This window comes from Monodon monoceros, unplaced genomic scaffold (genome assembly GCF_005190385.1).
Source record: "Monodon monoceros isolate NGI ecotype Baffin Bay Population unplaced genomic scaffold, NGI_Narwhal_1 Super_Scaffold_16, whole genome shotgun sequence".
Taxonomy (NCBI): Eukaryota; Metazoa; Chordata; class Mammalia; order Artiodactyla; family Monodontidae; genus Monodon; species Monodon monoceros.
The window spans coordinates 102,347,565-102,372,016 of record NW_021703772.1 but is presented as its reverse complement, the minus strand read 5'-3'; the positions used below and the strand labels follow the sequence as shown (position 1 = coordinate 102,372,016).

General features: G+C 41.7%; 1 protein-coding gene across 9 annotated transcripts in view; it reads left to right on the top strand.

The window, feature by feature from the left end:
* The window catches only part of CLASP1 (cytoplasmic linker associated protein 1), a 271,572-nt gene that overhangs the window by 176,439 nt on the left and 70,681 nt on the right, over positions 1-24,452 (top strand). For 8 of the 9 annotated variants that reach the window (XR_003793859.1, XM_029224716.1, XM_029224715.1 and 5 more), the window contains 3 exons: positions 4,443-4,550; positions 8,762-8,929; positions 22,875-22,978. Coding sequence is in view for 8 of the 9 variants with exons in the window: in XM_029224716.1 (XP_029080549.1) it covers positions 4,443-4,550; positions 8,762-8,929; positions 22,875-22,978 (380 nt within the window). In the remaining variant the exon portion in view is untranslated. Of the gene's footprint in view, positions 1-4,442; positions 4,551-8,761; positions 8,930-14,935; positions 15,044-19,789; positions 19,853-22,874; positions 22,979-24,452 lie in introns of all 9 variants that reach the window. The other variant, XM_029224723.1, reaches the window with a different exon arrangement.

The window sequence follows — 24,452 nt, the reverse complement described above, 5'->3', positions numbered from 1 at the left end:
GAACTTATTATTGATACCTAGGAATCTTTTATGTGATAAGGAAATTAGCACCTTATGACAGGAGTTGCAAATAATTTTCCCCCATTTGTCATTTTCTCGAATTTGCTCATAGTTTTCTTCCTGCCATCCTGAGATTAAAAAAAAAAAAAAAATTAGTCAAATTTATCAATCTTTTCTAATGGCTTTTAATTTTGTTATAGTGAGAATGGACTTTCCACTACAAGTTACAATGGAATTCTCCCATGTTTTCTTTCAGAACTTTTTGTTTTTTGGCCGCACTGTGCGGCATGTCGGATCTTAGTTCCCCAACCGGGGATTGAACCCGTCCTCCCTGCAGTGGAAGCGCAGAGTCCTAACCTCTGGACCGCCAGGGAAGTTCCCTAAAACTTTGATGGTTTCATATTTGACATTTTAATCTTAGGTCCATTTGCTGCTTTTCTTGGTGTAAAGTGTGAAGTATGGATCCAACTTATTTTTCCAAAGCAGAACATTAACAAATGAGATCCTATAATCCATTTTTTCAAAAGCAACATATTATGTTGAACTACATATTAATCCTTGTGGAATGAAGCAAAAGCAGTGCTTAGAGGGAAGTTCCTAGCCCTAAGTTTATATTAGAGGAGAGACTGAATTAGTTTGTTTCCAGTGTGTCAGTGAAAGAACAGAATAAACCCAAAGAAAAGGAGGGAGGAGGTAACAAAGATATGAGTAAAAGTTAATGAAGTAGGAATTAAACATTCGTTTTAGAGGATTAAGAAATACAAAATGTGATTCGTTGAAAATACTAATAAAATAGGCAAACTTTTGGAAAGATCAGTTTGAGAATTGGCAGTGATAAAGCAGGTATAAGTGTGGATCAGTAGAGCTTTAAAGGGTAGTAGAAAACTATGACAATTTTAAAGCAAATTGGACGAACTTCTAGGGAAAAAAACCTGTTTCTTCAAGAAGAAGAAAAAACCCAAGTAGTTTTAAGACTACTCATTAAATAATTAATTTGAATCAGTACCTAAAACTCCATCCCCCCACCAAAAGCTAATTACTTAATTAAAATAGAAAAGATATCCAAAATCCCTACCATGCTCAGACGGCTATACATGCAAGTTGTGGAGCATGGGACAGTTCCCGTCTTACATAAACTCAGAGACCAGGAAGAGAGAAGGCTTCCCTCCCTGGTTTCATGTAGCTGTTGTGACCTTGGTACCAGAATCAGATGAGGTACAATACAGACATTCTGTGTACGTGACTGCGTGAGTCATGACAGCGGAGGTTTGATACTTTCAAACCTTATAGATGCAGCTCAGTACGTTTAGGAGAATAATCCTCTTTATCTCAGAAGATGGAAGCAAAGCATTAAAACATTCCAGAAACATTTCTGATAAATTCTTAGCAGTTAGGAATGAGTTTTCTTCACTTGTTGAAGTATAGTTTGTGAAATTCCAGAATTATTTTTTTACATGTGGCTCAAGATAGCAAAGCCTACCTCGTGCTTCTCTTGAGCATTGTGCTGTGTGTCCAAGACAGCAGATAAAGTGATCAACGGTAGAGTTTGAAGGGAGGAAACTGAAGTCTTATTTGCAGGTGGTTTTTTCTGTTTAGAGAACACCACATAATCTACATGTAAATTGGTAGGATTAATAAAAGTTTAGCAAGGTCCCTAGAGTTAAGTCGGGGCTTCCCTGGTGGTGCCGTGGTTGAGAGTCTGCCTGCTGATGCAGGGGACACGGGTTCGTGCCCCGGTCCGGGGGGATCCCACGTGCCGCGGAGCGGCTGGGTCCGTGGGCCATGGCCACTGAGCCTGCGCGTCCGGAGCCTGTGCGGGAGAGGCCACAGCAGTGAGAGGCCCGCGTGCCACCAAAAATATATATATATATATATAAAACAGTCATATTCTTATTTGTCAGCAAGTTAGACAGTATAATCAACTGTATTGTGTATAACAAAAATAAGGCGCCTTTGAATAAGTCTATAAAAATTGAATAAAACTTTTGGAAAAATTATAGGCTTTATTGAAAGACACTGAAGAAGGTGAAAAAGAGAAAATGCTAATGAATGGAAAGATCGATATCATAGGGCTGCCCCCCCTCCGCCCCCAGCTTAACCCCAAATTCCACATTGCCAGTCAGAATTTCAACACGTCTTTTTATTACATCTTCACGTGCGCATATGCAAGAGAGCAGAGGGCTTTAGGGAAAAGTGGCTTGATTTGCTCTACCAATTAGGAAGGTAGTTTTGAAAAGCTACTCACAACAGTGTATGTTGCACAGGATGGACACATGGACTGATGGGGCAGACACCACAGTGGAGAAAACGGACCCTTGCATGTATACAAGTACTTGTAAGTGACAAAGATGGCTTTGTAGGTTAGTTAAGAAAGGGGTTAAGTAAATTTGTTTGGACCTTCGTTAGTCACACAGAAAAAGTAAAACGGGTCTCTCCTTTACGTCCTACAAAAAATCACTTCCGTAACTGAGCTCACAGATAAAATGTTGAGCCAAACAGTAAGTTTTGGAAAAATATATACCCTATGATACGATTAAAAACATTAAAAAAATATAAAATAATGCCATCTATTTCTTGGTTATGCAACTATGTATATTAAAAACATAAAGAAATGCTAGGGAATGATGACCAGTGGGGGGTTGGGGGGAGGTGGAGGACACAGGGACATAGCAAAGAAGATTTTTTTATTTTCTTAGCTGAGAGGGTTTGGATGATCACTTAAAAAATCCTAAGAAATTAGACTCAGTTGCTTTTTTCACGTTCAGTTTTCTTGGTGACTTCCTTAGCAGAGTAAAATGCCCTAGCTCACGCGTCGGCCCGCCAGGCAGCCAGGCACAGGCATCTGAACCTGTGGTGGGACCTTGGACAAATTAAGTAATCCCCTTGCTTCTCTGTTTCCTCATGTGTAAAGTGGGAATAATTACTTATATGTTGGTGTGAGGATTTTTGTTTTTTAATTTTATTTATTTATTTTATTTTTGGCTGCGTTGGGTCTTTGTTGCTGCACGCGGGCTTTCTCTAGTTGTGGTGACAGGGGGCTACTCTTTGTTGCAGCGCACAGGCTTCTCATTGTGGTGGCTGCTCTCGTTGCGGAGCACGGGCTCTAGGCGCACGGGCTTCGGTAGTTGTAGCACGCAGGCTCAGTAGTTGTGGCTCACGGGCTTAGTTGCTCCGCGGCATGTGGGATCTTCCCGGACCAGGGCTCGAACCCATGTCCCCTGCATTGGCAGGCGGATTCTTAACCACTGTGCCACCAGGGAAGCCCGGTGTGAGGATTTTGAGTGCACACATATATAGCTCATAGTATCCTATATGATATAGCTCCTAATTTTAGTCTGGATTCTAGAACTTGTAGGGCTTTCATTCAACTGCTAATAAAAGTCATTGATTCTTTCTAGTTTTCTTTCTCCCTTTTTTTTTTTTTTTTTAAATTAAGTGCAGTGCTTTCTTTTATTGCTCTTTACCTTCCTTTCTTGAACCTTTTCAAGCCTTAGGATTTGTTTTTCCGTATTGCCTTTCTGCAAACTTTCTCAGTTGATGAGGTAGATGTGCTTTTGAACAGTGTAAGAAGCCGGTGGGAGTTCAAATTGCTTTGTGTTTTCCCTATCAGATTGCTCTTCCGATTGAATTATGGAAATCGGGGCATTTGTGCCCCTTTGAAAACAAAGAAGCCCTGTATTTTAAAAAGTTTAATTCCTTATCATTCTAGTCTTACCATCAGTGATTTTGTGTTTATGAATCCATTTTTATTTTTATGGTTTCATGCTTTAATAATTGGAGTTAACACATTGCTTTACTTAATAATGGCAAATATTCTTCATAAATGCCTATGACATTGCATTATTTTTAGGTCACTTCTCTAGGTATTCCTAATATTGATTCTTTCTATAAACTTCATCTTTTTGCAGCCTAGAAACTTGCTGGCATACATGCTTTAAAATAGAAGTTTAATGCTACATAGCAAGACACATTTATTCTCCAGGGTGATCTAGCTTTTGCTGATTGCTGAGTTAAGAAGGTTTCTTTGTTTTATTTTGCATTTACTCTTTTTTTTTTTTTTTTCCTGTAGTAGTTTTCTGAAGATGACAGCTAATATTCTTTCCTGCTTTTGGAAATTCGACAGACATGTCGGCAATGAACAGGAGAGAGAATTTAATCTGGAAAAAAAATTGTGGAAAAAACCCTCAAGTGACTATCACCTCCCCATCTGAAAATAGAATATGCTAAAACAATTGAAAGCAAAGCACCTGATGGGTTCCTGAGTCCCTCTGAGGAGTTTCTGACGTGTCTGTAGAATTTGTGTGTGCACACAGGGACGCGTGTCAGGACCACACGTGGGAGACCAGCTCCCCTGGCGGTGGCTCAGCCCGTGCCCCTTGCCCGAGGAGTGGTCGCGCGTATTGGAAACATTACGGAAGCACTGTTTTTGCCGTGTCCTCCAGGTCGGATCCGCACACGACGGCAGAGCTCTGGGAGCGCCACCAATGTCACCTCCACGCCTTCCGACAGTCGGGGCCGCAGCCGCGCCAAAGTGGTCTCACAGTCCCAGCGTAAGAAGTATATTTTATGCTCTCTGCTCTCTTAGTTTTATCCAACAGCCATTCTGCAGCTGAAAATTTATAGTATTTTCATCGACTTAATGGGAAAACACATTTCTGAGGTTCTAAGACACTGTGAATAATCTTGATGTTTGTTGGATGCTTACAAGACGGGGTATTCCAGTGTACCTGTGTCCCCTTTCCAGGTGATTTACACTTTGTATCCTTAGGCAGGAAACATTGAAATGCAGTTTCCCTCCCCTCAAGCCCCCCAAAGTGAATCGTACTTGGGCTGGGACCCATTTTGCCGTTGATGAGGGATCCTGATGTCATTCAAGAGCAGCTCCGGGGGGGAGATGACTTCATGCTGAGGTCTCTTCCCAGCGGCAATAAGTAAATCCATTCGAAGCTGCCCCCCCCACATCACCCGCTGCGCTAACATGCCACTCTGCTCCTTTCCTCCTGCCAGTGTGGGCTCTCGCTTCGCTCGGCTGCCCTCGCTCGCTTCCATTGCTGCTTCTCTGTATGTGTTGAGTCACCTGATTTGTTAACATCAGCCATGAAAGCAGCCGTGGGCGGGATGAGTGTGTTCTGATCTCTCTTAGGATTCAGGCTTGGTGTCTCACTTCCCAGCTTCCCGGTCTGTGCACTAGGAGTGGGGCGGGGGGTCAGGGCCCTCCTGGGCAGGCGACCATGGTGGAGGTGCTCGTCAGCTGACGGAGTCGGCCTCCTTCGTGGCCCCAGGAGCTGTCTGGCTTGTGTAGAGAGCGGCTAGTCTGAGGCCAAACCTTAGTGAGCTTCTCTCGTAGGTGTTTAGAATGCCTTCCTCAGCTCCTCCTGAATTTAGATGCTTTCCCCATGTCCCTTTGATAACTAGAGTCCTCATGTTAAAAGAAGCTTATGTCCTTTCTGAAAAGAAAGTGCAAGGTCAGACATACTGCTGTGAGACGACAGTACCCAGGCTTGTTTGTCTGACGCAGAAGCCCATGCTTTTAGTGTATTACACCATACCACACAGCATAGGTTGTGCAGGTGTAGTCCAGAAGCTTCTGCCTGGGGAGTAGTGTCCAGGCCCTGGTTATTCTGGTGAACCCTAGTGATACCTGGAGTCACAGATAGATATAATACTCTGGTCATGACCTCATAAATATGAGTCGGGTCTTATCGCAAAAAAAATTTTTCTTGGCCAAAAATGTTCGAGACTCAGAATATAAGTCAATACGTTGAAATTGAGTTGAATAAAAAAATTGTATAGGGTTGTATAGGCTGTATAGGGTTGTTTCCTTTCTTGGAGAGTGAGGGCTGAACAGTATTTTCCATTTCTTTATGTCTGCTGTTTATTGGCATTGGCCTCTGCAAGGGCCCCTGCCCCTAGCTGGGTCCTCTGCTTAAGAGGTGGTGGAAATAAAGTTCTTCTGTAGCGGGGGATGATAGAGCTTTAATTTTTCAGTCATAAAAATACTGCACTTTGCCTTGGGGATCCACTTGAAAAGCTCATCAGTTTTATTTTACTCACCAAATTCCACTCAAGGGAAAGAGACAACACCAGCAAACGATCAAGCCTGGACCTTAAACTTATATATATAAATCAAATATTCTTTTTTTTTTTTTTTACATCTTTATTGGAGTATAATTGCTTTACAATGGTGTGTTAGTTTCTGCTTTATAACAAGGTGAATCAGTTATACATATGTTCCCATATCTCTTCACTCTTGCATCTCCCTCCCTCCCACCCTCCAAATATTCTTTTAAAAATTATTTTAATAGGTAGATAGGAGCACATCTAGATATTTTACAAATGTAGCTAAACTAGCATTCATAGTTCTGGTTTAAGAGTAAGTAGATTTCGTTAATATTAAATTTAGGACAGTTAACAGTTGGCATCTTTTGAATAGTTGAGGACTTAAATATGTGAGGATTAATGTTTAAATATTGGAGAATTTGGCATAAGACATTCAGATGAAACTACCTAGTAGTGGTTTCTTCCACTTGGTTGATGTCTCTTGGAGCACCTCCTGTGTGGTGAGCACCATGTGCAGGGGTAGAGATACACAGATGGTAAGATGCAGTCACTTCTGCCAGGCTGCTCAGAGCCAGAGGGCAGGTGCCCCCAAAGGGCCCGGCATCTTCTCTGCATCTCATCCGCCTGGCACTGTGCCTGGCGCATGGTAGGTTCATAAGTGTTTCATGAGCAGATCTGAAATAAATGCTAATACAGTATGATGTGTATAAAGTGAAAATAAGTACGAAAATAGGCTAGGAGGAACAAGACCTAGAAAAACAGCCCTTTTGCTAATGTGTTTGTGAACAAAGACATTTGTGCTGTGTTGCATGCTGACCTTCTGTATTGTGTTATTGTCTTTTAATCCACTTTTTGCCTGTCCTTTGGTCTGCTCTCATAATCAAGGATCCAGATCTGCTAATCCTGCTGGTGGTAAGCCATTTCTCTTCTTGCTTTTTTTTTGTTTTTTGCATTCTCCCTCACCCCATGTTCCTTGCACAATATTAATTTCTCTCTTTATTATGAGCTTAGTTAATCTTGCTGCATTTTTTCTGTATGTTCAAATTCCAGAGTTTGAAATGGATTTCTTTTCTCCTTTTATACAGCTTAATCGTTTATTTGTGTGCTCAGATTTTATGGGCAAAATTAATAGATCCTGAGACATGTTCTTCATGGGAACGTGTACTGATAATTTTATAATGAATTTCACTTAAACTGTAGTTAAATCATTATAAAGTACGAATTTTCGTAAGTAGTCATCTGAGTGATTTATTTGAATGATGGAGGGGTGTGTGTGTGTGTGTGTGTGTGTGTGTGTGTGTGTGTGTGTGTGTTTAATTTCCAGGTAAGTGTTATTTTGAAGGTTTCTCCCTCTGGATCATTCTATTCTGCTACATGATAACAAATACTTGATATTTGCGAATTTTATTGCCTTCTCTGCTTAAGGAGATGATCTAAGTTAATGACTGCCATTTGGGTGTATTGGTACGATCCTTAAAATTCTGCTGCTTTCTTTAAGAAAGAATTTTGTTTTACAAGAAATGGTTATATAGGTATGTAGTCACTTAGCCATTTATAAAAATAACTAACCATATTATGATTTTAATTTCTAATTTTATTGCGTTCACATCAGGGAATGTTTTCTATATAATTTCTACCTTTGTAAAAGGTTATTGAGATTTCCTTTGAGGCTTAGTACATAGTCAGTTTTTGTACTATTCCTGTGTGGAAATGTGAAAGGAATGTGTATTCTGTTTGTTGGACTATACATCGTGTGTATATGCGGGAGGTGTGTTTATACATATCTGTATAGTTTTGACTGCATGTCTGCCAGTTTCTGAGTAGTGTATTAATCTTTCATTAGTATTAGTCTTTCTGAGAGATATATTAATAATTACGGCCTTTTCAATCTCTCTGGATTTTTATCGTTTTTGTGTTTTCTATCTCAAAGCTATGTTACGTGGAGCATAAAGTTTCGTGATTATTATATCTTTAAGGATAATTATTTAATCAATATGAAACATCCTTTTTTCTCTTTTAATGCTGTTTTTTATTCTGTTTTGTTGTTTTGTTATATGTATGTTGTTTGTCTCTTATAAACAACATACAGTTGAATTTCATTTCAGTTTTTTTAAACCAATCCAGGAATCTGTCTTTTAATAGTTGAATTTAATCCAGCCACATTTATTACGATTACCGATATGTTTGAGCTTATTCTTACCATTTTATCTTGTGATTTCTGTTTACCATATTTCTGCCTCCTTTTCCATTTGTTAGATTAATGGAGTCTTCCTTCAGCGTTTAAGAAATTTCTGTTACATTTCTACTCTTTCAGCCATTTTTTAACATACCGACTCCTACAGAAAACAAACCAGTTAATAAATAAACGCCTTTGTGATTATTTGTAGAAATTTGCTGTGCAACTGAGAGGCTTTTTGTACTCAACCTGAGCCTGCTCTTTTGAATCAGAAATTTTGCAGTCATTTCTGTAGAACTCCATCTTTAATTCTCCTGTGTATAAATACTCTTTTATGAAAATTTGATGTTCCTTTATGCTCCTTAGTTTTTGAAAAATTAGTGATGTTACCAGCTAGAAAGCTATTTTTATATAAAATTCTCTTGATATTTGATCCAAACTCATGTGTAAACTGACTTCTGAAATTACTGTAATTTATTTCTTGATTTACATCTATTATTCAATTTTGTTTCGCTTCATTTTTAGCTGGCAGCCGATCAAGTTCCCCAGGGAAATTGTTGGGAAGTGGTTATAGTGGCCTTGCTGGGGGTTCCTCGAGAGGCCCACCTGCGACACCCTCTTCAGAAAAACGAAGCAAGATTCCCAGGAGTCAGGGATGTAGCCGAGAAACAAGTCCAAACCGCATAGGATTAGGTGAGAATTCTCAAAGATCTTGAAACATCGTTCCCAACCTGGTCATAATTTTGATTATAATCTAATGACTTTGTCTCCTGTGGGAAATAGCTGTTTTTGAACCGAGGATGTCACTTTGCCAGTGTTAAAAAGACATTTCAGTTTGTGCTTTCTACAGATGATAGCAGGTTCAGTTTTCAGTTAGGACTAACAAATATGTGGGGTTTACCTTCACACTGATGGGAAAGAATTACACCATTGTGGGCTTCTGAGGGTTAGAGTCATTTTGCAAAACATTAACCTGGGGGAATGGGCAGGCTTCTTTCCTGCACAATTTCCTGCACAGGAGCACTGTTGCTTTTTCCATTTGTCTTTCACTGATTAGCAGTAAATAGCCATTAACCTATATAAATATTCAGAAGCAATTTGTAGGGTCCACATTTATTTTGATTTTGCTCTTCTCTAACCCAATTGGTGAAAATTATCATCACAGAATATCTGTAGTTGTTCCTTTTGACATAATGTTGTTCAAACATAAAAACCAAGAAGAGGAAAACTAGGTATATATAGTGTTTATTTTTGTGTTGTAGTGTTTAGTTTCTTTGTAGTAGGATTTTATATGAATGACTCTCAGCAGCTTAACAGTCTTTCACTCTATTAAAATCTAATTTGTATGCTCCCTTTTTAGTAAAACGGTTAGAAGTCTTGTGATCTATTGTGAAAAATCTGTGTTCATACTCTTATAGTCTCACCTGCTTTCTAAGGGTAAAAGCCTACTAATGTGAAATCAGAATGCTGTATTCTTTTGTCCTGTTGCCTTACCTTTGTCATTTATTCATTTATCTCCTCAGTAACTTTTATTGAATACTGGAACGTTTACTGTGATGTGCTAGGCACATGTTGTTAGATCTTATGATTAGAAGATAAATGCAGTAGATTTAGCTTCTGACTTCAAAGAGCTTGTGGTCTTAGAGGTGAAAATGTAAGGCAGTATGACAGATACCCTGGCAGGCGCTCTGGGACCGTAGAACAGGAATGTCTGCCCCAGTCCTCCTAGGTTTCCTGCCAGGGGAGCCTTCCCAGAATCGACCCTGTTTTGATGAGGTGTATAAGGTGGCACCAGGCAGGGTGGGGAGATGAGGCAGAGAGGAACCTGTGCAGAAGCGGTCAGACGAGAGGGAGCGTTGTGCGCCCTGGGACCACTAGTGGTTTATCTGACGATAGCCGAGGATGTTTGTCAGAGTGGGTGGGAGATGGGGGCAGAGGGACTGGTAGGGTCCAGCTCACGAATGTCCTTGAAGGCTCCCTGTACTTCGAGAAGGCGGTGGGGGGCAGGTATTTAAGAAGTAGAATCGAAAGGATTTGGTTTGACCAACATTTCCGAAGCAAGTGAGAAATGTAATCAAGCCGTGGTTTTGTTAAAATGCTGCGTGATGCTGACCTTCTGTGGGCTTTATGAACATGGTCCCTGAGCTGACCAGTTATTTGCATCCAGTAATAGCAAGTAATGTGGACACAACCAGAGAAAATATCGTGACTGCAATATCTACTGATAAATTTCAGATTTGTTGTTGTCACATACGTGTATTTGGATCTGGTTTTGTTTGGAAAAAACATTTGATTTCAAACCTAGGCTTGAGGTTTCAGCTGTCCTTTTCCCACAATTAGTTAAGTTTATAGGATGTTTCTTGGTGATCCTGACTTGTTTCATACTGCTAAAAATTCTTTTCTTTTGTTTTTGTTTTTGTTTTTGTTTTGCGGTACGCGGGCCTCTCACCACTGTGGCCTCTCCCGCTGTGGAGCACAGGCTCCAGACGCGCAGGCTCAGCGGCCATGGCTCACGGGCCCAGCCGCTCCGCGGCATGTGGGATCCTGCCAGACCGGGGCACAAACCCGCGTCCCCTGCATCGGCAGGTGGACTCTCAACCACTGCGCCACCAGGGAAGCCCCAAAAATTCTTTCCTTTTTTGGGATTTTACTTTTTAAATTTACTAAAGATGCCATTTTTACCTTCTTCTTGAAATTGGGAAATAATCCAACCTCGATTATCTAACATGACTCCAGGACCTGGCAGTCTATGCTCTTAAGTATGAAGTTTGCACTGTGGGTAGCTGGAAAGACAGCGTTTAATAAGCCTTTGAAAGAAGTCCTATGGAACATCATCCATCAGTAAGAACTAAATAGGAGCCTGTCAGCCTTCCAAAGCGTTCTTACTTGAAACATCATTTTGAAGAAAGTTGTTTCCTTGATGCTCGTTAAGGGGATTAGTTGTGGATGGAGCTTTGAGGTCATACATACAATTCTGATTAAAGAAGATACTTTATAGACATTTTTGCACATTGTGAGAATATACATACACAGTTATAAAATATATATGAGTAAAATACATCTTTCCACTTTTTTCCTCTAGTACTGCTTATAGATTCCATTTTATGGGGTGTCAGATATGTTAGCATTTTTCTGTAATAGAGTGTATATTTCTTTGATCATTTAGTATATACTGGGTATATGTCTATGTGTCTAAACATTTGGTTCATTGTATAGCAACTTTAAATATAAATATTCAAAAAAAAGTAGGAGTATCTTTTAAGAATATTTTCTATAATCCCCAAACCGGTTAATAGTTTTCCTCATAGCTTGGAATTTGCCCTGAGAAAGAATTCTAGTTATCTGCAAATTGTATTTGGTTCAACTACGCCTTTTTTTGTTTGAAATAATATTTCTTAACTAAATTTTCCTGTTTCACCTGTGATAAAGATGATGCCAGAGCTCTTTTTCTTTAGCATTTAAGGTTTCTTAAGCAAAACGGGATGTAATTCCTGTTGGATAACTAAGAAACAAAACCCTCCCACGCCCTTCTTTCTGAAATGTATTCCTTCATAAACTGAGCAAATGGAGGAGTGTGTGTGTAAATTGTTTCCTTCTACGTGTGACTTAGGGTAAAGTCACACGAAGTGCTGACCTCTACAGCAGTCACGTTTTGGAAGTTGGCCTTTGGTTCCCTTGTTCTCCCAACTGTCTACTGAAAAGGCTATGAACACATTGGACTTTCTGCCCCTAACAGTCTGTGGATATGCATTTAAAGTGTTCTCAGATGCTTTTCTGGTTAAATGTGTTTTGAAAAAAATTGAAATTAATAATTCCTTTTAGCTCTTTGTTAGATTAGACTACTGTGTGCAAGACCAAGACATGAGAATGTCTAGGCTAGAGAGACGTTTCATGTCTTTAACTTCCGGGAGTTTTCATTGTTCTTCTGCTTTTGATAGGAATTCTGGTAGGATCCTTCCTTGAAAGACAAAAGTCAGGAGTTCCCTTAAAACGCTATAAAGGTAGAGTGTCACTCAAGGAATGAAAACCAGTCAGAGGGTTTTCCAGGCTTCCCAGCGTTCCGTGCAGGACTCCAGAACTCCCTGAGAAGCCTGCCTGCTTTTAGGAAGCTCACGCGGCAGATGTGTTTTATCGTCTCTCCCTCCTCTGCCACCCCTCCTCCAAAACCTGTTCCCACACAGAACGCTCACTCTCGGTGCTCAGTACACAGACAGGGTGATTCGGTATGTTGTGGTGTAGTTTTGATGCCTAATCAATTAGTCTTTGTAAAAATCGTTTATGTGTATACTTACTTTAAATCCTCCTTGTAGGTTAGTCTTTGGAAATGGTGTTGCAAGTAAGGGGGAACTTCTTCCTCTTGTGTTTTAAATTATCCAACATTTGAACTGTTGATTTCACCGCTAAGTGTACTTGAATGAAGTTTGGGGCCAAACCATGCACAGAATTGTAAACAGAATTCTTTTTCTCCGTGTTCTTACCGGCCATATGGTAAAGAAGGCGGTCAGGACAGATGGGTGAATGGACGTTCTCTGGGCCAAATACGAGGACGGTAGACCTCGTTAAGAATTATGATTGTTGTTATTTCACATGGCATCTACCTATTTCTTCTCACGTTCTTCATTGCCCTCACAAAGCAAGCTCAGCCTGGGGAGAGAGCAGAGCTTCCCCATTGTTGTAACATATCTGCTCACTTAAAGCAGGGAGTGAGAACTATGTGAAAATTCAGACGTAATCGGGCAAGAGCTGTAAGAAAATGGTCAGCTAAGCATGCCCACGTGTGAAGACCTATCAGGACTGGCGTTACTGCTTTTTGATGATTGTTTTGGAGTGGCCGGTGGAATAAGACAAGGTTTTCACGTATGCCTTTCAGCAGGGACCGCAGACGTACCTACGTACGTACCTTATCTCACGGTACCCTTTTCATTTAAATAGTGGGGACTCTCTCTCTCTCTCTCTCTCACCTTCCTAACTGGAGGCTGAGATCTAGAGCGGCTGAGTGGCTGGACCAGTGAGCTAGCATGGAGTTGGAGAGGGCATTTCTACATTAGATGTGGTAGTGGCCCCCCCCAAGGACTCTTTTGTAGGTTTTATGCAACTTTTCCTTTACTGACGGGGTCAGTAGAGACTCCCTAGTTTTTTAAGTTTAATTTAGCACCTGTTGCTTTGGCCTTCATGGTAGGAGCAGGAGGTGTTTAGAATGTTATCAAGAATTGCTGATTAAATTGTCACTACTACTCTGAGTGAAAACTCAGTGCTTCCACGTCACTATAGCAAAATGAAGGAGAGTTTAGGAATTCCTAGAGAATTCCAGATGAAGCCCCATTTTGACTGATGGCTGAGATTGCGTTCCTGGGCTTGACCTTGCCTTGCTCGCCAGCACAGACCTGATGAACCTTTGCACATCACTTAGGTACCTTTAGGGTCTCATTCACCTCTGGCACTGAGCAGAGACCACAATAGGAAGTTGGTTTGGTTTTTCACTTCCATGTTCTTCTAACTCAGGGAGTTTTAGGATTCTGGTTTGTAAGACATTCTTGTTACGGTTTGGCCATATAATAAATCTACCTTTGTGCTGAAATTATAGGCTTTGCTCATTGCAATGTAGTAAACATGGAGGTTTTTACATCAGTGAATCAAATTTATATTTTCCAAACCTTCTGAGAAAGGCATTTCTGTCTAATCCAGAATTAGTAGATCCTCTCAAGATGGAAATATTTGTTGTTCCCATCAGCTGTCATGTAGGTGGCTACGTGCTTTCAGTTTGCGAAGTTGTTTTTGAGTATTTTGCCAGTACTGCATTTCTGTTTTCTCAAAGCAAGCTGAAAAATAAGAAAATCATGGTCTTTCATGAGATTTATGGCCAAGTTATATTAGCCGTTAGGCTGCTCATGGGGTTCTGTCGTCTCAGTCTCCTGTGATGTGAGAAAGTAATTGGCTGTTCTCAGGCCAGTGGATGATCTTTAACCATGACTCTTGGGACTATCAGGCCACCTGGGATGGACTCAGGTGTGAGGCTGGGTGAGTGGAGGTGCTTGGGTAGGGGTGACCGACGGATCTTTTTGGATTCCGTAGAAAACACCAGAATTAATGTCGAGATCAGTGAATGAGGGGTTAGCAGTCCCGATTCTTTATATCCTCACACTGATTTGCACACGCAGCCTCTCTAGCAGGGTCAGTCCTCATGACTTCTCTTTGTAAAGAAGGCCAGGCTGGGGGAGGTGAACAGTCTTCCTTTTAATTAGGTAAGTTCATGGAGTTCAGTGACCAGAGCCTTTATTCTGTTTTTAATCCAGATTAAAGTATCTTTCTAAGGACCCAGTGCATATGAAAATGACTATGGCCTTTTATTATCCTCTCAGGGAGGAGTGTGCTGAAACCATAGAAACTGATCATTTCCAGAAGACTTTGGAGCTTGTATATTCTGATCCAGTTTGCTCTTTGGAGAGCTTTCTTTTCCATTTCTTACCTTGAGGTGTTATTTCACCTTCCTACTGAAATGCCCAGCTTTGCGAGGCCGTGGGCAAGTCCAGCTTTGCCCACCCCCTCCTGTTGTTGGCCCGTCAGTCAGTGAGGCCCGAGCAGGGGCAGGCGCGGGCCGTGTCGCGATTACGTGAACGGAATGTGACTGACCATGTGTGAGTTTCTCTGTCTTCATTAAACTTGTTCCCCTTCTCTGAAACCCCTCATGCTGCACGCTAGCACGGAGCAGCCGTATCCCTCGACCCAGCATGAGTCAGGGGTGCAGCCGCGATGCCAGCCGTGAGAGCAGCCGCGATACGAGCCCCGCTCGGGGCTTCCCTCCGCTCGGTGAGTACCCGCCGGCCTGGCTCCTGGGGCTCCTCCCGCCCCACCGGGCCCAGCCACCTGCCTCTGTCCCCCGCCGCTGTCCCGTGCGCCTCTCTGCTCCCGTCCTCTTCCCGAGCCTCCCTTCCTGTCCCCTCTGCATGCTCGGATTCTGGCAGTTCCCAGTTTTCACATATCAGGGGAAGAAAGCACCCATTCGCTCTGTACTGTTGTCGTTTAGGACCACTTGCTCCGGGCAAGCCCGTCTGCGAGGTCGTTGCCAGCGTGTGGCGCAGCTCAGCCAGAGACCATTGCTGCTTAAAAGCTGAGCGCGTCCAAAGTGTCTCCGTACTCACTGAATCTCTGCAACCTGTTTTGAATTTTACCAGGGATCAGCCCATGCGTGATTCACTTCAGAGAAGGAGAAAAAAAAAAGTATCATCATGATAACATTTAGGAAACTAAGCGTGTGCTCGGTTTGGGGGTGAACACATCAATCGAAAAAGCGGCATGAATATTAGCTCTCCTTCTGTGAGACGAGTCACTTCAAAGCTTTCTTTAAAGTGGTCTGCAAATTGCTTTTGGATAAACGGCCTAAGTGTACAGCACAATGCAAAAACCTTTATGTTCACTGTTAATTATTAAGATACTTTTCATTCTTCCTGGGCCCAACAGGCTGTTTAATGTTTGTGATCCAGTGCCACCCCAGGACAAAAAATTTACAACATTTGGTGGCCATGGTACATGGTAATATTGTACCTCTGATCACCAGTTCGGTGTCATTTGGGGCTGCTTGTCTGACAGACGCCCGCCGTTTCAGTTTTCCTTACAGCTAGAATTTGTACTTTAACAATTTCTAGTATTCAAGAAAAACAAGACCGAAAGAGAAACATTTATGCTTTATAGAGTATTGAATTTACATTTTCTATTTCGTTTTAATTGTCCTGCCTTTCTCTAAAATGGACATATACCTTTTTACCTAGTGCAAATTATTAATCCTGTAAGACGTCTATCAACACATACTTTCACACACAAAAAAAAAAAAAAAGAAAAGAAAAATGTTTTGTATTCTTCAGTAATTGTGTTTCAGTTCTTGGGCGTATTAAGTGCTGTACAGCTGTGTATTTTTTCCTCATGATAAGCATGACAGGTAGAAATCACTTTATACCGGTAGGGCCTAGGCCTGAAGTTATTCTCTGGAACTGTGGACTGCAGCAGTCTGTTATTTTGACTCTAATTATGAAACGGGTCTTTCAAATATAAAAATGTCACTTTGGAAGATGGATGTTACAGCAAAAGCATAAGGTTTTAATATTTGCCACTATCTCCTTCTAAGGCATACACTCCTTCCCAGTATCTTTTTTCCCCCAATTAGTATCAGTACTCAGAATCTAGACCTATTTCTTCATGACCACTGTCCCTCATGGAGTTCTCAGAAAGAGCAGGTGGACAGATGCAGGGCCCTCTAGACGATCACCTGACTTGGTGAGGAGATACCTGTGTGAGGTGTCCTACCTGATGGGCATGAGGGCCTGAGTGGGGCAGCTCACCTGGTCCCTGCCAGCTCTTCCACAGCAGTCCACAGCATTAGATCAGAATCCTCAAAAATCCAGGGCAGCAAGGATGATCTTCTTTTCTGAGTGAACTGGTGGTTTTTCCTTTGAAGTTAAGGCTGTGTATCTATGCATCCTTGTTCACGATTTGACCTTCGAAATAGCCTGTTCTATAAGTGAAACAGTTCAGTCTGGTTCTCGGTTATTTTGTCTCTTAGAGTTCAGTGTTTTTATTTCACGTGTACACTGCTGTTTTTGTTCCTGTCCATGGAAGCAGCCTTTGTGACCCAGCATGTGGTCTGTGGACCAGGCAAGGTGTGCTGGATTCTTGAAGTCCTGCTTGGACCCTGAGGAGCTGAGGGATCCAGTCTGATTTCCACTGAAGTGTTTTGGTGACAGCCCGGGTTGTGGACATGTGTCATTGCTGCTACCACAGCTGGAGCTGTGGCTGCAGACATCTCCCCTTCTCACAAGCTCTGGCACCAGCGTGGTCTTCTGTGTGGTCAGGGCAGGAGTTCACATCATTTCAGCTCAGTTTTTAGACCATGACTTTTTTTTCTTTCTTGTTGGGTTAAATCTGTTCATAAAAGTCCCGTCCAGCAAGAACAGCACCAGTGCCCACATGTCCCTGGCACCGTGCTGAGTGATCAGTGGGCATATAACCCTTGTGGGTCCTGTTCAGCCTCTGGGACTGGTATCGTCATCCCTCTTGTCTGGATGACAAAACCAAGACCTGGGGAGTGGAGGCCACTTCCCCAAGGTCACACGGGTCTGAGTTCAGAGCGTGGCTGTTCCCCTGCCTCACCTGAGGTGTCTTTCATTGGTTCCTCCGAAATGTACTAACTGCTTTCTGAGGCCTCTCCAGGCTCAGGTACAGAGAAAGTGCTTGGCCACGTTTCTGAGTCGGGATTTCCAGGTGTGGCGATGGCACCTGGGAATTCATGGATAAGTCCCAAAGGTTGCTGTGCCCCCTGGGGAGCCTCCTACACCCTTCGGAGAGTGTGATGTTTCCTTCTTATTCTCATTCACTTTAATGTTCATTTCCTACCCCCGTTATAAGTCAGTGAGATTTTGTATTAGTGCCCCTTTGAATCAACTTATGTAGCCAACCTTCACTTTTTAAAAGAAGAGGACAGAAGTAATTGTTTCAGTGACTACATATTGGGTTTGAGCTTGCATTTTTCTTAAAAAGTTATTTTGGACCATTTTAGTGGTATGAATACATAGTGACAGTGACAGCTTTTAGGTGAGATTAAGGCTCTAGGACTCTGCTGTCAATGAGGCTTTGATGTAAGCGGGTCCACCTTGGATTCCATTGTGGGACGTTCACTTGAGAACGTGACAGAGAACTTGTTACGTGACAGATTTGCTGTAGAATATTCTGTTGAAATAGAACCAAAGGACGACTTTATAAGGAACCTTCAGATCAGGTGTTGCTTAAACATGGTTTCCAGTTTAAACTGTCAGGATACAATACCATTGTGCTTGTACAAGAAATGAATAGTTTGCTTCAGTCTTACAAAGTGTTTTGCCAGTTTCCTTATTTAAGGAAAGTGATTGTTTTGTAATACCTGTTTTAGAGCTTGCCGACTTATTTTTGTGTATCTCGAGGAATTAGGGATTTTCTTTTTCTTTTGCATGCTGGTAAAAATTTGTCCTTACTGACCAGGTAACCTTTGCTGTTCAGTACCCCTTATCCCGCAGATATGCACATTTCACAAGGTGACACGAGCTTAAGTAAATAAGATTGTATTGAAGAGTTTGGGGTTTTGCCATTTCATGACTAAGCATGTAAATGCGGGAGGATTCTGGACCCTGGCACTGCTTAGTGTCACTCTGTGAAACCTATGAACTCTCTGTGCTACAGTCACTGTGTTCTTTCCAAGTAATGATAGAAGCATGTTTTTTTTTTTTTTTCTTTTTTCTTTTTTTGAGGTAAAGAAAAAGCCACATATTATGTGGCACTCGGGTCAATAAATTCAGGTTTGGACCCAAGCCTGTATTTCATAATTGTTTCTAAAAGTTATTCTCTCCACACGAGGATGGAGTTTGGTGTATGTTTTCTCAGACTGATGAATTGATGCGATATAATATTACGAGTACTTGCTAGCAAAATAACATTTATTAACCAGCACTGCTGCTGTTAACCACCACGGTTTATTCTGTGCCTGGTAGCATTTCAAGTGTTTGATGTATAGTCTCTCCTAATTCTCTTAACTCCCAAGAGGAGGGTACCCTTGTTGGCCCCATTTCACAGATGAGGAACTGAGACACAGAGGGGGTTTAGTACTTTGCCCGAGGCCCACACAGCTAGTTGTGATCTGACCAGGACTTGCCCCCCATATGTCACAGAGCTGGTGCTCATAACCAGAGGCCTGCAAATGCCTCTCCAAGGAAGGCTGTTAAACTTATTACAGCCAACTTTCCAACAGTTAAAACAGCGAGTTCATTAATCATTGGGATATTTCTGCAACAGAACAGCACACATGTTGACTAGGGAAAATGGAATACAGTTGTTGAGCCCCTTTCTTCTTTTTTAAATTGATTTATATTTTACCTGTGAAGCATGAAGTATTTTATTTCTTTTTTATTGAAGTATAGTTGATGTACAACATTGTGTTAATTTCTGCTGTACAGCAAAGTGATTCAGTTATACATACGAACGTTCTTTTTCATGTTCTTTTCCATGATGGTTTGTCACAGTATATTGAATGGAGTTCCCTGTGCTCCACAGTGGGACCTTGTTGTGTATCCATCCTGTATATGAAAGCCCCCTTTTTGTGACTTCATTCTGTGTCTGTTGAGAGAACGTTGTGTGAACTTCTTCGCTTCTGTTTCTGGTGCATGGTCGCGTGTGCATCGCATCCTGACGGGAGGCGTGACCCATCCTGCTGCTCCGCCCCCTCGGCGCGCCCCTGGCGTCCTTCCCGTGCCCAGTCTGTGGTGGCGACGGTGGCTCCCGGGGGCAGCGTGCACCCCGGGGGCAGCGTGCACCCGGGGGCCGCTGGGTGCACAGGCAGCCCTCCTCCTGCGCCAGCGCCCCGCATGCAGCCCGGGGGTTGGCCCTCGCTGTCCATTCGTACCCAACATCATCTCTTTCCGTGAGGAAACACGGCCACGTTGGGAGCAGCCCCGCGTTCCCTCCGGTCTGTGGCCGCTGCTGTCTCAGGTTCTCGTGTGTTAACCCTGTGGGTGTTGCCGTTCCTTTTACCTGCAGCCTCTCGACGTCATTCCAGGTCCACTAGTGCTCTTGCCACGGCTGACTCTGTTGGGCAGTCAGGTGAACACGCGCTCATGCATGCCATGCCTGTCCACGCTCATTGTCACACGCTCATTGTCACATCTGGTTCCCATCAGTGTCCGCTAGCACTTGGCATGTATGCACCTCATATTTTCTTTCCCCCCACGATGTGCTTCTATTTTTTTTTTAAGTTGTTGAATGTTTATGGTCCTGTTAATAGGCCATAGATGCTTTGTAGCCAGTTTGACGACATCATTTTTCCAGTGTTCGTATTTATGTTAAAACAAAACAAAACAAAAGGATAGGGAAGCACTTCTGCCCCTCCTTTCACTCCCTCCGCCAGGAAAACAGCAGCCCCAGATAGGTGTCCTGAAGGGTCCCTCGGAGGAAGTGGGGTATGGACCTCATCCAGCAGGGGCTTTCGTCTCTCAGTCTTAACTCCCAATAAAGTGTCTGTTAATGCTAGTTACTACCATCCGGTTCTAATTACTTGGAGGTACTATTTAGTGACCAGATGTTTCAGATTATAGCAAACCTCATTTCATATGTATTGAAGGAAATGGATTGTCCTAAAGCATTGATGGAAAAACAAATCACGATTAGGATAATCAAGTCAGGCCAAAGGTAGCCTTTGCAGCCTGCAGAGCCGAGACACTCCATCTCAGCCTCATTGTAACAGTACCCCAAATGCCCTGGTTAGCCTCTGGGGCAGAAAGTGAGCATACAATAATGCATCAATTTGCCGGATTTAACTGGCATCATTTTGATACGCTAATAATCCCTAATGACTGTAGTTTTATCAACTGAGTACAAGGCATAATCTATTAAATCAGACTGTTGATGGTGACAACTGTGACCAATTTACTGAGTTAGTGTCTCTGTTTTTCCTCTAAATGAAGCCACCTATGCATTTTATTATGTAGTCTCTGATTAGGATATTCCCCTGAAGATTATGGGCCAGACTGAGGGCACAGTCGTATATATCCATCTCGTGGAAACTGGACAGTACCAGAGAGAACGTAGAGCAGATTTTGGTCTGGCGAAAACAAAAGGCTTATAAATTTTCTTAGGTCCAGACAAACATTTCCCCTTAAGATTTGAAATTCAGTTATCTACGATGTATATCAAATGATCTGCAGTCACTGTGTATGGCAAAGCTGTATGCATCTGGGAAGCACAGAATAATTGCTTTGTTCTTACAGTTTTAATTTTGTGTCTGAAAAATCAGTATTATCCCTGGAGCAAGAATTGCTGGCATGAGACCTACTTTTTTTTTTCTTTTTTTTAAGATTCTGTTTTATTTACGTTTATGCTGGGTAATTTTTAAATGGCTTATAACTGAATTACTTTCATTCTGTTACTCATAAATCCCTTACTATCTACCCTTTTTTAATGGAAAAAAAAGAGACTTGAACAAAGATCATTTATAAAACTATGTGTATAATAAATCTCAAATTTATAACGTTATTTCAGGTGATGATTTATATTCTAGAGAGAGAGAGAATTGTGGTCTCTTTTTAGTTTATTTGGCACATTAAATCACCTTTTAAACATACACGTAATGGTGAAATTCAGTATGAGCAACAAGTGCATTAAAAAAGGGGATAGTATAACATACAATTTTTGTTTCCCTCTAAAAATTCATAACTATATAGCTTTTGATAGCAGTGTTTAAATCTTTTCCCCCTTTCTGTGGCAGTGGAATGTATAACGTTTCGAAGCTGACAATTTAAAAAAGTTAAATAACACTTCACTTTTAGAGCTCACCAGTTTGTAGATGATGTCTTGTTACCTACCCAAAATTTTAAATATATCATTTTATAGGAAAGATCAATTACGTAAAACCGACATTAGCTTTCTTTTATTTCTTTTTTTTTTTTCTAAATGCTTCATTACTAGAATATGGCACATGCAGAGACTTTCCTTGTCCAAACAGTGTCTTATTTGTTAACAAAGAGAAAGCATTTTTTAATCTTAACATTTTTCTTCCAAAGGTTTATTATACATTATAAGAACCTTTTACCGGACTGCTTTGTCTTGAGCTGCCACAGCTGTGAGCAGCAAGGCCTCACAAGGGCAGTGAGTCCCAAGCAATCTTAGCACTTCTTAAGGAAGGCTGGTCAGCTTACGTAATGGGACTTTTAAAAGTTAGTCTCTTTGGACTCAGCACTTTCACTGCCATGGGCCAGGGTTCAATCCCTGGTTGGGGAACTAAGATCCCGCAAGCTGTGCGGCCAAAAAAAAATTAAAAAGTTAGTCTTTATTGTCCATGCTTGTTAAGAGGCTTAGAATAGTCGTTTGAACTGCTAAAGTTGGAAATTGTTTTGCATTCTGTCCATTCGGTTGACACGTATAAAGATTATCATTTACAAATCCTTTGAGGGACTCAGAAGAAATTTATATTATCTGAATGATTAATGTTTTGCAGCAAAGATACTAGCTTTTTATGGTGAAGATTAAAGAATTTTAATAAACTGATTTTTAAATAGCCTTTGGTGACACAGGCATCATGATGAACAAATACGTAACATTAATTGAGCTTAATAACAGTTAAACAGTAGAGACACTAATGAAAATTTGCACAGAGATCAATTTAATACATTTGTTTCAAACTTTAACTTTTTATGACACGTTGCGTTAGAACTTAGAACTCATTGATCAAACCATGAAGCTTTCTAATCAGTTTGACCAAATGTCAGGGCCGCTAGCCTTTAGAGAGAATGCTGTATACATGAAAGGACTACCCTCATGGCCCAGCCACCTTCTATAATAAGGTCCCCCCCATGTCTCAACACTTTTCAAAAATAGACTGTCATTAAAGAACCATTTCAGTTGTCAGGATGCTTTTTGGCACGATCGTATTAAATGTGAACAGGGTGAACCTCTGCCACTGATAATAAGCAGGTCAGGTGTAGTTGAAACTACAAGTCAGGTGCAGTGAAAATTGACTAGAGATGCTTCCGTCCTCTGTCCAGTAAGTGGGACGAGGCAGGAGCCGTCGCAAAGAAGTGAAAACACGTGAATTAAAGTGACACATCTTTTGCTTTTGTTTTTTAACTAGACCGGTTTGGGCTCGGCCAGGCAGGAAGAATACCTGGCTCTGTGAATGCCATGCGGGTTCTGAGCACCAGTGCGGATCTGGAAGCTGCTGTTGCTGATGCTTTGGTAAGAGGCACGATGTGGGTGGAGTCTCTTTGAATTACTCACCTGCGTTTTTCTGTCTTAACAGGAAGTAGTCTCCAAACCAGGTCACTAAATCATCTTTGACACTCTTTAAACTGTGTAAATTTATATTATTATGCTTTTCTTCTTAAACTGTGAACTCTGTACGTACGTGAAAACTGGCCTTACAAGACACAGTAGCATCAAGTATGTCTTCTGTGCTCCTCAGTATCAGTGAAGTTGTGATGACATCAGGCTTCTCTGATGTCATTGGGCTTCTTCTTTTCCTTTTTTATCCTTTTTTTTTTTTTTTTTCAGCATTTCCTTTATTCCCTTCTATTGCTTCTGTTGCTTTACAGGCTTTGATGGCATAGCCTAAGCATATCATTGTATAACAGTAGGTCATAGCGTTTGTGGTTTGAAAATCTTGCGTTTATTCCATTTCCCTCACTAGTTGTTCCATATGATTTTATGTTTGTTTGTTTAAATGAGTCCTTAAGTCATTATTTACGGAAACTTTCCCAGATTTTGAGGTCAACTCTGAGGATATGAAGCACTAGTGAAGTATGTTTTTGCACTGTTACAATGTAATATCTAAAAAAGCAACGTAAAGCGATTAGAAGTCCTTAAACTAATGGTTATAGCAAAGAATTCCTAAGTAGAATCAGCTTGTGGTCAAATGGCCTTTTAAAGATGCATTGCAGCTGGTAGTAACACAGCCTCTTGTACTTTCTGGTTTATGTGCTCAGCATTTAAAATAGACATTCTTTAGAACTTCCCGATCTCTGGTCTTGCTTGTACTGTTTTAAGACTTGTTCTCTTCTAATGAACAAAGGTAATAACCCCGCTTTCAGACCCTGAGGTTTTAAATCAAGCCCTGTTTCATCTGATCAAAACTTTATAGCGTGTGGCCACAGTGATCAGAACCCTGAGGTTTTAAATCCAGCCGTGTTTCATCCGATCAAAACTTTCTAGTGTGTGGCTATAGGATCAGACCCTGAGGTTTTAAATCCAGCCGTGTTTCATCCAGTCAAAACTTTATAGCGTGTGGCCACAGTGATTCCAACTCTCATCCCTCCTGGCCCTCCCTCATTTATTCCTGCTCAGCCAGATTTCTCTGGCAAGCATCTGTGAGCAAGCAGTTTTCCGCTCTCCTCATGGTTTCATGGTGAGGGCTGCCCGGCCAGCTCTGTTCATCAGCCTTGTGTGCAGGAGGGCTTTTTCTGGCAGATAACTGGAGTTCAGGATAATTGCTTTAAGCAGGACTTTGACTAAAGAGTCACGAGGTGGCGCACAATTCTGTGAAGCGGTTCTTCCTTCCAAGTTGCAGCATTTGGAATCTGTTTCTTACTTATTTCGGGACTTGAAGAAGTGGGGGCCAGAGGGGTAAGAAGTGATGGATGCGCAAAGCCCTTCCTCGGTGAGACAGCACTTCGGTGGGGGGGGGGCGGGGGAGGGTTACAGTGCCCAGAGTGCC